Genomic DNA, 16,641 nt, shown 5'->3' on the forward strand with positions numbered 1-16,641 from the left:
TATATTTAGGCATAAAAATATGTGGCCTGTTTTTCCTAGAACATCTGTACTTTGTTATTTTGTCAACATAGACGTTATTTGTCTGCTGTTCCAGTTCACAAGAAGTTTTCACCACCTATATTTTAAAGCACTTATCTGTCCATCCAAGGCAAGCATCTGTTGACAGAAGTATGTAAGCTGACGTGTCTTCAGAGCTCATCACAAAGTTTGAGAAATCACCAAAAAAAGTACTCTTAGCAGGTCCAGCCATAGTGAAACATAAACCATATTGCTTAGCTTTCTCCGACAACTGTGTTAGAAGAGGGCTATAAAGAGCACAACTTGTCATTCCAGTTCTGACAGATTTTTTTCATAAACTGAGCTTTCACAGGTGCAGTTTCAGCAGAAGGGGTGATACACAGGTTACGCACAGCCTTCTAGGACTCGTTTTCTTGCCTTTTGTCCATAACTTAAGGCAAAGCTACCGCTTTCGGGCAGCAACAGGCCACAAGGAGGTGGGGCACATGGCAAGGGCCGAGTACCCCCACATCCACGACGCTCTCGGAGCCGCCCGCCGAGTTAACAGCGAGGCCCCTCGTGGCTGGCGCCCTGACAGGGAAAGCTCCCGCGCCCCGCGGCGGCCTGAAGGCGCTGACCCAGAGCCGGACCCAGCGGAAGCCCCGCGGGTCCCGGAGCCCCGGCCCGGGCCGGTCAGACAGCAGCAGGGCAGGCGGGCCGGCTCGGGGCGCGGGGCCGGGCAGCTCCCGCACCGGCAGGTGACGGGCACGGCCCCACCGAGCGACGCCCACGGCACGGCGCGGCCGGGCGGTTACCAGGGGACCCGCGGGAAGGAGGCAGGGCGGGCCGGTGCCGCGCTGCGCATGCGCGCCCGAGCCCGCCAGCACCCTCGGCGCCTGCGCGGTGCCTGGAGCACGGAGCGGCGGCGGGCGAGGCGGTCGGGCGAGGGGGCGCATGCGCCCTGGCGGCTTTTGAGGCGGGGAGGAGGCGCAGGGAGAAGGGGTGGCCGCTTCCCCCCATTTAGCTGCGAGGGAGCGGGCGCGGCGCTTTCGGCTGCCAGCGCGGGAGAAGCCAGGCGGCCGCAGGGGACTGCTGGAGGAGGGTGGGGGGAGCCACTGTAGCCGCGGCCACCGCTCCCTGCTCCTCCTCCTCCGCGAAGCGCCCTCCACCCCGCCCTCTCCCCGCCCGGGACTGAGTCTGGTGGCCACAAAATGGCGGATGGGGAGCTGAACGTGGACAGCCTCATCACCCGGCTGCTGGAAGGTGAGCGAGGCGCCGGGCGGCCCCGCCTGCCCGCCGCCCTGTGCGGGCACCGCGGAGGGCGAGGGGGGTACCGTCGCCTCCCCCCGGCCTCCCCGCGGGGCCCGGGGCTGCCGGCGGGGTGGGGGGAGCGGGCAGGGCGGGCTCGTCCCGCGCTGCGGCCGGGGGAGCGGGGGCAGCGCCTCTCCTGCGCCGCCGGGCGCGGGGTGGCGGCCGGGAGGGCCTGGCGTGCCTCGCGGGTGCCCGGCCCCGGCCCTGCCGAGCCCTCGGAGGGGGGGGGCGCGGTTCGGCGTGCTGGCGGCGCTGGTGTGCGCGGGGGTCCGGCCTCCCGCGTAGGTGAAGTGGCTGCCTTCCTATTTAAAAGGGGGGGGGGGGGGGGAGTCTCTATTTCCTTCTTCCCTTTTCCACCCCGCTGCAGCTGCCTGGCTGGGGGGCGAGCTGGAGAAACCTGGCTAGCGGAGGCCGCGTCCCTTCCTCAGGTTCGGTTAGTCGCAGCCTTGTGTGTTTAAAATTACGTGTACGAGCGGCGTTAAGTATGGAGCTGTGTGTACGTGAGTGTCGGTGGAAGCAGAGGGGCTTAGTGCGCTGACATTCCTCTGCCTGCCTGCGGGGCAGCCTCCAAAAGTGGCTGTCGTGGATGGCTAATAAATGCTGTGAAGGGTTCTGTGTGTACTACATAGCCTTTCTTTTAAATTAAGGAGGAAACTGACTTCCTTTTTTGGAAAAGCTAGCCTTTTCTTTTTATTTAAGTTATGTCTTGAATGTTTAGTCGTCTTAGACTACTCCCATTAATCTTTAATTCCACATTCAGCTAAAGCACCTGGTGTATTGGAGATGAGTACATGCATGGGTATGTGCTGTTCACTTGATTGCTGTACTCCTCGGATAGTTGGGTCGCTTTGCAGAAGGCATGTAAAAAGGAGCCTATGGAGTACGTGCAGTTCTGGAAGTGAAACGCGTTAAGTCTGAAAGTTTTGTTCAGCTGAGTTGGTGCAAAGCAAAGTTTTTAGGACTTTGAGGACTTTTTTAGTTGTTGCTATCTGTTCTCTTCAGATGTGAAACTTAATTATAAAGAATAAAATCAATCTTTGAAAATACATAAAGGCTTTGGGTAATTGTGTGTGTTTGTGATTTAAGGTATGCAGTGTCGTATCAGCATGTTTCTTCATACTACACTTACATCATCAAAATGTATCTGTAGTCACCGATACAGATAAAACTCCCTTTTCTGGCTGTTGAAATCCATATTAGTAGGTAGGTTTTTAAGACAAACCTAATAGTAACCTAGTAAACACCGGCTTCATAGTACAGATTTTTTTGGGACATTGAAATGCGTGTACGTGTGGTTGTGGGTTTTCAGAGAGACTCTTTAAAAAACGTGTTTCGAAGGTACTTTTTGCTCATCAGTGTAGTTATGTAAATATAGATTGCTTTAAGAGGGGATTCTGCAGTGTTTTGGTTTGCAACTTGTTGGATTGTTCTGCTCCCAATTATCCTAAAAACTAGTCTGCTTATTTTTATTATATAACTAAGACTTAAAGTACGTGTTCCATACCTTTTACATACACCATAAATACTTGTGTTACAACTTTCTAGCTTTTGGGTTTATGATTGGGTGCCTTGTGTCCAAGCAACCTAATCTCTGCTTTGTATTCCATAGTACTTTAATCTTTAGTATACCTATGTGCAACTTCTGAACCAAGCTTTGCTTACAGTTTTCATCTGTTTCTGTCTGTTTCACTGTCTGAGCAGAGATTTGGAAGATTCTTCAGGGAAATGGGGTGTTTTTTCTCTGCTTGTCACCTACTAACAGTAGTAGGAGTGCCTTGTACAGGATCTTGTATCTGCGAGGGAATAGATTCTTGCAGGTTTTATTTTGGGGAAAAAAAAAAGCCACCCAACTATTAAAAGAATGCATTGTATATGAATTATTTTTGCTTCTATTTAACATCTTTTATTTGTTGCACTGCCAGCGTATAGCATTTTAAGCTGTGGTTTGAATAGTAGTGTTTCACAGTGAAGCTTTTTTTTTGTACAATTAGCAGCTTGCATTCTGGAGCTTATGCTGTTGCTTAGCTGACCTGTTCTGGTAAAGTGAGTATGAATCCCTCCCCATGCTGCTTGCGCAGAAAAATTTCTATTGACTCTTATCTCTGGAGCAATTAATTAGTTTAAAGCAAGTTTTTTTGGCTCTGCTTCAACTTTGATTTAAAGGATAAGGAAATAATGACTTCTAAGCTGTAAAAATGCACATTGAAATAATAAAAAGACACTTATGAAATGTTTTCATGCAGTACATATTTAGCACTTTTAGTTAAAGTGAAATGGATAGCTTTAAGTTTGAATAGCAGTCTACAGTTGTCTCTCAGTGGCTGCTGCACTTAAATTTTAAAGGGTAGAAAATACATATCAAAAGCTGAAGCAACAGTAAGCTTCCCTGCTGTCATAAGGTTGCTGGTTGGTGAGACCTGTTTCTAGGCTGTGGTATTAGCTGTCATGAGTTCTTGCTCTTCAGTAACTGTTTTTACCTTTGTTGCTCAAGACAACGTATCTTTTGGGTTATATGACACATTAACTTGCCTTTTGATTGGAATTACCTACTTGGATCATCTTACCTTTCACGTGTGGGATTTTTTTTCTTTTGTTTCTGAGATAGTGATATGAGGTGGCCTGTAGCCAGGCTGCTTGGAAGAATTCATGAAGAACTTCTCCCAGCCCTTAATATCTGTGCATGCATGCTTATCTTGAAAGTGTACTTGTTTTAGAGCTCTTAGACCAATTAACTCTTGCTAAACTGAGGATAGTGTTCAGAAAGACTCAGCTGAACCGTGGTGTGATGCATGGTGATAGTCTTTTAGGATGTTAGCTTTTAAATGCCATGTTCTTATGCATATATCAAGTTCTTATCCTCTTTATTCAATAAGTGGTGAATTTGGGAACGGTGAGAACTTGTTTTGAATTTGCTTTCTCTTGCAATGTGTCTAGTTCTTGGTTACTAATTACTGATAACCTTATAAATAACTTCTGTTTGGAGGAAAATTATACTGTGTGGATAAAGTCTGACCATAGCAATGCTTTCTTTTATTTCTTCTACCTCCAGACTTAAATTCACATTCCTGTTTCTTTACTAGAAGGGTGAAGGGAGATGCTAGTGCTCTTAGATGTGTGTCTGACTGATCTTGGAGATACTTTGAGCTTTAGTATAAGATATATTTTGATAATCACTCGAACACAAAATTCCAGAGCTTTTCTAAAACCACTTTTGGACTCGTATGTGACCGTGAAAATGAATAAACCAAATTAGGCTTAAGACCATTTCCTTCTTGCATTGGTGTTCTGAATTCTTTCTAGTCATGGATTAGGGTTAATTGGTAGATGATAGCCTCATTTTTGCATCAGTGTGCTGACTTTTTGGGTTGGTTTTTTTTTTCCTACCTTCCCAGCTATGCCATCTGGTGGATAGATTTTCCTAGTCCATTCTAGCTGTGGACAGCACAGGAGTATACACACACATGACACTGTCATGAGTACAGCAAATGTGGAATATAGAATCATAGAATACTTTGGGTTATAATTTATAAGGGACCATTAAAGGCTATCTAGTCCAACCCCTCTTCAATGAGCAGGGACGTAATCTTTAACTAGATGAGGTCGCTCAGAGCCCCATCCAATCTGGACTTGAATGTTTCCAGGGATGAGGCATCTGCCACCTCTCTGGACAATCTGTTCCAGCGTTTCACCACCCTCACTGTAAAAAAATTCTTCCTTATCTGTTCTGAATCTGCCCTCTTTTAGTTTAAAACCATTATCCCTTGTCTTGTTGCTACAGGCCCTACTAAAAAGTCTGTTCGCATCTTTCTTAGAAGCCCTGTTAGGTACTGGAAGGCTGCTGTAAGTTCTCCTGGGAGCCTTCTCTTCAGGATGAACAAGAGAAGTAATTCCTCTTTCAATGCAGTTTTTAGCCTCCGCAGCTGAAACTGCTACTTTTTTGTGTTATGTTTTGCCCCTTTTATGCATGCCATGTATCTCTTTGTGGGAAATGCCCTGAAATGTGCAAAAATCCTGAGCTAGATGAATAATACCAGGCTTACATTTAAGCCTGGCTGTAAGTTAATTCAGACTTCAGTGATGTGTAGAAAATTCCCTCTATATCAAAGCAAGGATGCTGGAATAGGTGTGACCTTACTTGTAAAAAGCGCTGTGGGTGGTGTTAAGTAAGACTGCTGTATATCACTCTGGGTGTTAGGCTTCCTGTGCTGTGTATGTCTCTTAAATTTTCTAGGTATAAGGCAGCCCAGCTGGACTGGATGTTCTGCACTTTCAAATATATAGGTATGTGTCTTGGTAAACACCAAGGAGTTTACCATGTGGAGGAGAGGTTGTATTTGGAGAAGCCCAGACATATAGCAGCTTTAAATACAAGCTGTGTTTTTGTGAGAAGGGTTTGTTTATATAGCTGTACAAGCAAATATACCTTGTCTAGGCAAGATCCCTTGCTCTCCTAAATCTAGCTAACTGATTTAAAATTTGATGGAACTTAATATGGATCTGCTGTAAAAATTATTTTTGGTGAGGCTAGGATGACTGCTGGTGCTCAGTACCAATCCACCAAGGAAGCTGGGAAATAATAACCAATAAGAGAGTTGCCAGACTTCCAGTAGATGTGGAAAACTGTTATTGCTTCAATGCTCAGGTCGAAGTGTGATTTTTTTTTTTTTTTGATTACCTTAAAAGCTGGTTCTGTAGTATTCTTACTGTGTAGTGATGCCTTCTAAGAAGGCTGCAACCTTCATTTTTTCTCGGAGATTTTGTAGGTTGTGATAAAGATAGAAATTTGAATATTAATTTGATTTTTCAAGTGGAAGTTGGATTTTAAATGCTCATGAAATAATTGATATTTTCCGTACTTGTTTTAAATGCTATAGACCTACTGGCCTAATGTATTATGGTCAATAATGTATTTCTTGTTTGGTTAGTGTCTTAACTAATTAACATTTCCAGCCAGCCTGGTGGTGTGGTGTATTATACAGTAGTAGTGCTTGCAGTTCCACAAGCTCTGTAACTGATACTGAAAAAGTCAGTTGTAGAGGAGGAAAAAAAAATAGACCTTAATGATCTGTTGCAGAAACATAAACCGTGGAGGTGAACTTTGAATAAACAAGGGTTATTACCTGGTTTAGTGTGAAATCAGTGGGTAATCTGCTGTTAGAAAAATAAACAGGGAGAACTTAATAAGGAGTTTCTTGTGATGGATGTTTTTGAAATAGTCTTTAGAGAAAGAAAATTGGCAGTTTTCATATGTTTCTCGGAGGACAGGTATTAAACAGGGATAAGGGATAGAAAGAAGAATTATGATTGTTTCTGGGTTTGTAGAGCAGTGCAGGTATTGACCAGTTTAGCTTCGTAAGTGCCTGAAGAATAGGATAGTTGGTTTGACAAATTGCAGTGAAGGCCAAGAGCCCAGCATCAGGCAGTGTGTGCTGGTGTTCCTTTGGTCTGACTGTTTTGTCACTTGAAGGCTACATGATTCAGTAACTTTCGTTTAGATATTCAGCAGCGCAGTTTTTACTTGAGTCATTCGGTGTTACTCACAATACAGCTACATTGTAGTATAAAAGGAGAAAAACACTGGTTTTGTTTAATGTAGGTAAGAGTATTTTTAATACTTATAGTTGCAATTAAAAGCTCATTAGCGACCACCAAATGTAGGCATGTAACTTTTTTAAAAGGGGGAAAAAAGCCACCCACCACTCTATGGTTTAACACCGTGAAGTCAGGCATACTATATTTGGCTATTACTCATAGGGTCAGATGCTGTACTGAAGTGAAGTGGGGTGGGTATAGGGGATCTACTCTTAACTACAACCTGAGGTACCTCTGCGGTATGTGTCTGGTTCAAATGTGAACATAGAAATAAACCTTCTTACTGCCTTCTCTCCACTGTTGCGTGATTTGTCTTAGTACATAGGCTAGGTCGTCTTAGTTTCACAGCACCATTTTCTGTGTGTTTAGTGGGGTTTTTTAATACCAGCTTGATACAAAGCTTTTGTGTGTATATCCAACATCATAACATTAGTTAAATACCTGAGAAATTGAAGAGGTGTGAAAGTTATGTTAAACTGTAGCTTTTTGTATTATAACTTCAGTAACTTCTCTCCTTGGTACTTCTCAGGAGTTACTTCATAACTTTGTAATTTGTCTCTGCCTTCCTTAAAACTTAGGAATTTCATCAGCATTGATTTAGAGGAAAAGAAAGTCCAGCTTTGAGAAAAACTGAAATTCTTTGTTTCATGAGATTTTTATGCTAGATGAACTTTCCAAGTGGACTAGAACAGGAATTGCTACCAGTTCATATCATACAGCATAGTGAGAGTCTTCTACCTTAAGCTTTGGTAGTTCAGTGAGTTTTAGATTCAAGTGTAATTAAGCAAACACTAAGTATAGACCAACAACACGCGTTAGGGTTACACATTTTGCCTACAGAATGGAGCAACTAACATGATCTTGTCCTTCAACCTTGAATTCAGCAGGTCTTGGAGCTGTGGATGATAGAGAATGACAGAGACTGTCAGTTTATGGAACATCTGTGTAAGGAAGCAGCTAGTGGTTCATGAAAAGCAAATAAAATGGGGGAAGATTGGTGTGGGGACTCTTGCGTGTTTTCAAGGGCTTATTTGGGTATCTCCTGAAACAACTTTACATACTAGTTCGTAATGAAGCTCCTTCTTCATGAGCATTAATACTGCTGGATAGTATATATTTTAAGAATGTAAATTCAAGTTTGGGTAGAAGAACATCGCTTTGTTGTTTGGTTATTTTCCTGGTTAGAAATTAAAGGCTTGGGCAGCCTCTTACTGTGCAGTGAATTTGTTTAAGTCAGTCCTGCTAAAATGAGTTCACAAGCAATCACTGTGTTCTTCAGCAAAACACTTACTATCGAGGGCATCCGGTGAAGGCAGATTTATTAAGATGTTAAGATTACTCGGATATAAAAGCACAGTTCTTCAGCAAAAATCTCCTTCGAAGGCTGATTCTTCTATTTTTAGTGGGAAGTTTGGGTGATTTATCCCTAGGAAAGATACAGGGCTTTGCTGTGTACACCATACGGACAAGCTGTATATTCAGCAATATGCTGCTTAGTGAATTGAGCAGAGCTCTGGAGGGCTTCATTATTGTTGTCCACCAGCGTAATGCATGGATGAAAGCCATTCCAAGCTTAGGTCTGTTACAGCAATTCTGAAAGTTTGGAAACTTGTGTTGCTGGCTTAACTCTCAGTGTTTTGCTGCAAGATAGGGAGTGGCTGCTTCTGGATGACAGCTGAACAATTTAAATAACAGAAAATATGTTTGAGGAAGTAGAAGAAAATCCAGTGTCGTATTCCTGACTTAAAACCATGAAAATACGTAACTTTGGTTTTAAAAATGCTGAGAGCAGATGACTTCAGAACACGTTTCCAAAGTCAGTGTAGGGGCTGTTTTTAGCAAGTCATAGGTAATGGCACCTTTGACTTCCAAATCCATTCTGCTTCTACTATTGAGAGGCTGTTAAGGATTCATCAAATACTCCAAAGTACTTTAAAGTACAAGAAATAAATAGGTAAATGTTGTAGTTAAATGTTTGGGGGGTGGGGGCGTGGGGCATGTAAGCTTGTGGGAATTGCTTCTGTGTAATTTGTAAAATTGCATGCTTGCAGTCTTGTGTTGTAGTTTGGGGTTTTTTTAGATATACTCTGGCAAAATAGATCTCTAAAGCTGTAATTTCAGAAATAAGCTTGGCTGGAGCTACTGTGAGAAGAAGAACCAGATGCGTATTCCTTCACTAGTTCTAGCCCAAGTTCACATGGATGTATTCTTCAGCCTGGGGAACTATCTCAGTCCCTGTTGTGTTTTGGTTTTTGTCTTTGTACTAGAAAGAAAAGATCAGATCACTAGTGCAGTTTACTGTGTGGCCACACAAATGTATTTGCTTGCCAAAAAAGCTGAGTGTAGGGAAGGAAGCAGGCGGCTTCTTAGCAATCATCCTGGCACAGTTTTTATGAGGCTTAGGAGAAGTCTGTCTGGGTTTTAATGTTATGCTAAAACCATGAGTGTTTTGTCCAGTGAACAGGACATGTCTGGTATTAGAGAGCACAGTATAAATGCTTAGGACAGCTGTGCATGCCACAGCTGACCTGGTAAGTGAAGAAGCTTCCATTACTGATGCCCCAAAATGAGCAGGTTAGTTACTGTTTCTGGTGTGCCTCTCACTCTTAAGTGTGACAGTGTAGGTTAAAAGTATTTTCTCCAGTTCATGGAAGGATAAGGCAAGAAGTGGTGATCATAGAACTTCCGACAGCCAGGTTTTGACCCAGTTTCCCTAGTGTTACTCCATGCCTCCCCCCCCCCCCCCCCAATATTGCCTTACATAATCTGCTACTCTAGCATGAGTTTGGAGGGATTAAAACAAATTACTAGTTTTGCTGAAGTTTTTATGTCCTGCTGCTGTGCAACTCATGCTTAGATTACAAATTGCTGTTAGTAGACTTGCTAAGGTTGCTTATCAAAGCTTGTGTAGATGGAGAGACCATTTTAATATTGGTAAGAGCAGCTTTTGGATTGCTATTGTGCTAAAATAATAGCCTGACAGTAAAATGCATATAGATGCTCGTAGTTCTCTTTATTGCCTTCTATGTCACTCTGATTTAAGCTCCTTGCATCAAAGGCTTGTTCTGGCACAGTACTACATGTGTGGGATTGTGTATTACAACAGGAATTGGTGTCCCTACTGAAGACTTCTGTGTAAATCAAAGCTTGTTTACAGCATCTGTGTCTTAGATGAAAGAGAATTCATTTATGTCTAATGTTGAGATGCAGTTTCTGCTCTGGGTAAATGACAGCCATATAAAAATGATGGTTTTCCCAATGCTCTTAAAGGCTTTTTGTGAGCTATGACTTGCATGTTTTAAGAGTGGTTAGCTCAGGTAATTCATAAATGAGTCTGAAAAACATCACTTAAACTCTTGATCTTGTTCTCATAGCCTCCTCTTAAATCTGTTCTTGGGGATTTGGCTCTTGAAAAAACATGGTGAGAGATGCTTCTGTTTACAATCTGTACAGTGCTCAGCTGAGTCAAGGAAACTTGATCAAATTCAAGTTGTAATGTAAGCTGGTGAAAGATTTGCTTAGTCTTTCTTATGAACTTGTACCACAGCCTGTGGCACAGCTGTTCAGGTGATGACTTGGTGAACTTTTCAGTGCCTTTGTGAATCCATTGTAGTGCTGAGGCTCTAGGGTCACAGTAGCTTCTCATTTTTCAACACGTAGTACCCTTACTGATGATTAGGGGGCGGTGGGAGAAAACGTCTTTACTCTTAACTATATTATTGGTGATTATTCCTCATCAAACCCCAGGCTCTGCACTACTTAAGTGTAACTGAGCTTACATGTTTGCTATGTGGAGCTGCTGACTGTTTGGGTGGAGGGTGCCTCTGCAAAGGTGCAGTGGCCCAGATTTGTACCCTTCCCAAGGGCTGGAACTACCTGCAGTCATTAGGCATGTGTTGTCTCATCTTCTGAGAGTGACATACTTGCCATAGTTACAGAAACTTCTCTTATCTGGAGAATCTAAAGTCTGGTAATAAGTTGCTGCCCTGTTTGTTGGTTTGTCTGTTAAGGGCTTGCAATATTTAAGGCTCTAATGTAAAAAGCAAAGAACTACACTATGGCAGTTAATTTTGAAGTCAGGAGTTGCATGTTCGCTGTGTCTTCTGGTACAAAAATCCAGCAGCACTTAAAGCCTCAAACCTGTAATGCCGTTGTTCCAAGTTTAAACCTCCCTTAGAGTTTCAAAGGGGGCTAAAGGCTGGTGTTCTAAGAAATATTGATCAGATCAAAGTTACTTTAAGTATTAAGTCAAGCAGTGCTTTCTTTGAACTGCTGTCTCAATTTTGGAATCTGTGCTTGGTGTGTTGCTACTTACAGTAATATTAATGTTCTGTATGGTGGACTTTCCTGGGTTTGAGTTCTGAAACTAGAGTAGATTCAAAAAATGTGCAGTTACATCACTTGATTTTAATCTACATGAAATGGCTTAATACTGGTGTTGCAAAACATGAAAATAGTTAAATACAGAAGAGAATTTAATTGTTTATCAAAATCGGCTAAAAGAATGCACTGTTTGTAGAGGAAAATAGAGACTGAAAAACTAGTTGTGCTGCATGCTTCTTGTGTGACCCCAATTGGTGTGGCCTTGATGTTGTAAGCCATGGGTTTAAAATATAACAATTGTTTCAATAAAATGATAGCATTTGTGATGTTAAGACTCTGCTCTTTCAGGTGGGAGCTTTATTATGTATAGGGACAGTTTATTTTGCCTATCAAAATTGTTTCTGGTCTCTGAAAGGGATCATTATAAGCTACTGGAATGCACATGTTTGAACAGATAGAGGTTATTGGAGCATTTTGGCACCTCACAAGTTGGATAGTGAAGTTCTGTGCAAAGCTGTCAACCCTAAGATATTTTTTTTGCTAATAATCCCCATGGGGCTGAAGATATGTCTGTAAGTGCACCACTTAATAAACTTTTGAAATGTGATGAAATGGAAGCCTTTAAGCATTTATTGTTTTCTAGTCACCCAGATTTTGTCCAATATCTGCCATTATATTAAAATACAATGTGAGCCAGTCTCTTGATGCATTGAAGAATAACAAAAAAAAAAGTTGCTAAAAAGCTGTTTGCTTTCTCAAGTATAGTTGAAATCTTTAATTAGCAAAAGGAATGTGACTTACCATATGGTAAATATCACCTGGTACTGATTCAGAGTTTCACTGAAAAGTCCTGTATGCCACACAGCCTTGTTCTTGCGAGTTTCTAATGAGCAAAATATTTCCAGTGTATCCTTACTGCAGAGAGACTATCCCTCCTGGTATTTTGGCACATAAACTGAACTGTCCCAGGATTTAGTTTCACATTGCTTTCCTGCTTGAGAAAACCATTCTTTTCTGCCTTTTCACATGTTCCTGTGGCTGCTTCCTGACCTCAGTTTAACAAGTGTCTGGTGTTTATTAAAAATAAAAATTCATTGGTCGGTTATGCAGTTACACTGGGAGAAGTATGCAGTGATAACCAGAGCAGAGCTTTTTGAGCTTAACACTTTGGACTGTAGTACTAGGTAACCTAGGACAAACTGTTTCATCTTTTTTCCCTATTGCACAATGTAGGTAACGATACTGATCTCCTCTGTAAGGTGTGTTTTCTAGGAGCTAAGCAGAAATAAAAGGAAAAGGGAGGTTATATTTAAAAAAAAAAGAAGTTGCAAGCTTACCTCCTCTGTTTTGGAGAGCAGAAGCAGGCAATCAAGGAATTTACTTGATGTGTGTAGAACTAGTTTTTTGCCATTGTGTTCGCAAATCTATCTTACTAGACTTCCTGAAGTTGCAGCTAACATTTTTACAAAGTAATGTCTTTTTATGTTTGAGTTTGAAAGCATTTGGATTTGAACTGCTGAAGTTTTGTACCACTTTCTCTTGTAGGTACTACCATGATTGTTGCTGCCATCTAAAGCAGATGGCAGAACAGGATGTTCGCCGGTTGTAGACACTGATACATTCTGGCTTACTAGTTTGAACTCTGAAGTTTGGTTCATGCTGAGATGTGAGACTGAACTGGATCAGCCAAAGTGCAAACACATTTGTTCTATTTTACTGCCTCATTAAAGACACATTAAAGCCTCTAACAGAGGAATCCTACAGATATTTGTGGAAGGAAGCAGCTGCAGATGAACTTGCCAGAGGTTGTTGGTTGGAGTGCAATGACATGTGAATGCTTTTGAAAACTTAGTGCTAAATATAGATCTGAGTACCTGAGTTACTGATTTAGGAATTCAGTTTCATTCTGATTTGGCGTCTTTGGACATAAAGGTTCCAGTAACTTGAGCCATTATGTGGCTTTTTATATGAATGCAAGTTTCATCAAACTTCCATAGTTTTTAGTGTGATGTTCCCAGTATGGCATTTCAGCTGCTAAAAGTGTAAATATGCTTGTGGCTTTTTCTTTGTATTTAGCTACCCATGTTGAACTCAACAGTCCTAAAGAAGTTTATTTTGTGCTAATGTAAAAGTGTTTTCGGGATCTTGATTCTTGGGGGTTTTTTTGTCTGTTGTGAATACTTTAGCATAATGTTAATTTAAACAGTTTTTGAAATTGCTGTTTATCCAAATGTGGATGAAAGAAAGACTTGAGTTGTTCTCTTCTGAGAACCTGATTTAACAGGAATGCATACAGACCTTGAAGTACAGGTTACCACAGACAGTATCGGAGATAAACTTTAGACTTCATTGGAATCCAGAATTCCAACACATTTTGTAGATACGTTGGAGTGTGCTGCTGCCTTTTTTGTGGGATATAAGTTCGAAATACAACTTGTCTACATGTACCTGTTACTGTGTATCTGTGTGATAGTTACCGTCAATTGTTGAACATCTCATTTCAGTACGAGGATGTCGTCCTGGGAAGATCGTTCAGATGACTGAAGCAGAAGTTCGGGGCTTGTGCATAAAATCACGGGAAATATTTCTTAGCCAGCCTATTCTCTTGGAACTAGAGGCACCTCTGAAAATTTGTGGTATGTAAACTTTATATGTATGTGTTTTATGTAGGTGTTTTAATGTAACTACATTACATTATGTATGCTAGGTGGGTTGGAAGGATACAGATAGGCAAGTGACCTTGATTTGGGTGATGTGGATTAGAGCAAGGTCTTCACAATCTTAAATATAATTTTCATCTTGGATTGGATTAAGTTGAGTAAAGGCAGCTAGCAGTTGATAGGTTGCTGATGCTCCTGGTACTATATAGGAGCAAGTTCCATTGGCAATAAGAGCTACTTGTACCCTTGTCTAGTGCAGATTTTGCAACTTGTCCTTTGTACTTCCCTAGGGACTGCTTGCACAGAGCTGCTGCTCTTTCAATGGCTATTTCAAAAAGCAGTTAGCTGCTTTAAAAGGCAACTGGTTTATGTTGTAGTTGCTCTCTTGAAAGCATAAGCAAAACAAAGATCTTTACATATTGTGAAATAGAACACTTGAAAATAGTATTGAAGAAAGCATTGTTAGGCTTACAACTGAAAAAATAAAACTGGATGCAGGCTTAAATTAGGCTTAGTTAACATGTAATAAAATCCTTGAGCTTTATAGGAAGTTGTAACGAACTTCGTTATTACTGTTAGATGTGGATAAACCCAAAATGTGTGTTCTTTTACCTTCTTTAAGCCTTTGTAAGATACTAGGCTTCAGAAGTATGCTGTTGTTAATAGGTATGCAAGCTTGTAAAAAAACCTATTGTTAAAAAAAGCATTGTACTTAGTATTGTAATAATCCTTGAAGTTATTAACAGCAGAAACAGTCTCAGAAGCATACAGTTTGTTGAATTTGGCTTCTTAAAGTGTCATAGTATTAAAATTGAAGCAGTCTTTGAACTTGTTACTACTAACGTGCAGAAAGATAGATCAGCTTCTTCCTGGGCTTCTTCCTGGCAGACATTAACATAGCACTCTCTTACATTTAGAGAGGATATTACCAATTTACAAAGAAAAAAAAACAAAACAAAAACCACTAATGGCAAAGTCATTTTAAAATTACTAATTACTTGGTAGGGTGGGGAGGAAAAACCAGACCACCTTGTCTGACATGAAGGTAAAAATCCAGCTTTACTATGTTGTGTTTATGCTACACTGAAAAGATTGCAGTAGTCTCATCGTATTCCTAAAGAAGAAATAAAACCTCAAATTTAGATTGTACATAAGTCAAGGTCTGCAATGTATAATTAGTATCCTTCCAAGTTTAGTTTCTCATTTGTTTGAATGGAGATAGTTGAAATGAGTGTTAGGCACGCAGTGATGGGGTAGCAAATGTACAGTTAAATAAGGCATTTGTTGTTTTTAGATTGGATTCCAAACACAGTAATAGCACCAGGAAGTGTCAGGTGCATCTAAATTTAATATTGGAGCAATTGTCTAAGGTGCATTTAGACAAAAGTGAAAGGTGATTGTTTTCAGCAAAAGCAAAATATGCAGCTCTACTACTTTGAACTACTATTTTAGTGTGTTCAGGCAATGCCTGAGGAACCATTCATTATAGGATTGTCTTGTCTTGTAATCATGTCAGTTCAAAATAAGCTTTACGTCTTGAATGGCTGTGCTTTAGTGTAAGATGAAAGATACTCTTATGTAAATGTCCATTTTAAAATAGGTGCATTTTTTACTTTAAGGCTTTGTATCTGGTAGAGTTCAATTCAGCTTGTACCCATATGACACTGTATTTTAAAATGCCAGGTGCCTTGAATGGAATAGTAAGTGCTTTTGGCCCCGTTACAAAATTGTTTCTGTAAAATGCTCCTTTACCTTTTAAGTGCTTTGATCCCTCTGGCTCGTGTGTAACTGAAAGTAGTTCTACACAGTAAACACAGTTATAATATTCTTTCGGCTGTATGTTTACTTGATAGTTAACTGGTGGTGATGAAGTCTGGGGAGTGTATTTATAGTGTAGCTCTGGAGTACTAGGCTCAACATACCAATGACTTATTGAGGAGTCATTCTATATTTTCTTCTGGTTGTGACCTGGAGATTTCTAAATAGAGTAGAATAGCAGTCATTCTTGTTGCAATGTATGTGAAAATTATTTTAGCCAGTGAAACTTCAGCTTGTCTGGAATTGATTAGCGGATAATGTTCCCTGTTGTTAGAAGAAAACTGGGAAGTGATACCTCTCCTTCAGTGAGAAGTAGTTAGGGAAGAATGCTGCCTGAAGGAAGAAGTATTGGCAAGAGTAAAGAGGGATATAGGCATGTACTCTTCTTACCACTGTATGCTCTAAGAATGGAACTGGAGAGCGTAAAGGTTTGGGAACCTTTTTTCTTTTGGGGATTATGGATAAAGTTGTAGAGAGAGGTGTTGTGTTGGGGTTTTTGCTTTTTTAAGGCCATAGTAGCTAGTGCTGTACTGGAGAATGGCTGTACTTAAAGTTGGGATTTTGCCACCGAACAAGCAGCAAAAGGGAAGATGAATTTATGGGATGCTTAGTGTAAGGGACCAGGAGGTACTAAATTTGAATAGCATACAGCTTGTACTGAATGAAGGCTTCTTGCTTAGCTTTTTTTGCATTCAGTCCCTTCAGTAATGAATTTTACAGTCAGCTGGAAGACATTGCATGTATTCTACAAGTTACTGTGGAGCCGTTCTGGTATCTTTGACCTTATGGGCAGCTCACAGATAGTTAGCTTTGGCTAGTCTGGTGTGATATGCTGTGGTGTTTTAATCACCACACGGAGCTTTTTCATGGAAAGCCTGCTTAATTTTAAAGCTGACGGTGTGAAGAGTAACATGAGTTATTTTTCCTATGATATAACTGT

General features: G+C 41.2%; 1 protein-coding gene across 1 annotated transcript in view; it reads left to right on the forward strand.

Moving 5' to 3' along the window:
• Positions 1-931: 931 nt before the first annotated feature.
• PPP1CB (protein phosphatase 1 catalytic subunit beta) overlaps positions 932-16,641 on the forward strand; it is a 29,638-nt gene continuing 13,928 nt past the window's right edge. Inside the window, exons 1-2 of the mRNA XM_055725460.1 lie at positions 932-1,260; positions 13,728-13,859. Of these exons, the coding sequence (XP_055581435.1) occupies positions 1,209-1,260; positions 13,728-13,859 (184 nt within the window). The 5' untranslated portion in view covers positions 932-1,208. The remainder of the gene's footprint in view (positions 1,261-13,727; positions 13,860-16,641) is intronic.

Source organism: Falco cherrug, chromosome 13 (genome assembly GCF_023634085.1).
Source record: "Falco cherrug isolate bFalChe1 chromosome 13, bFalChe1.pri, whole genome shotgun sequence".
Taxonomy (NCBI): Eukaryota; Metazoa; Chordata; class Aves; order Falconiformes; family Falconidae; genus Falco; species Falco cherrug.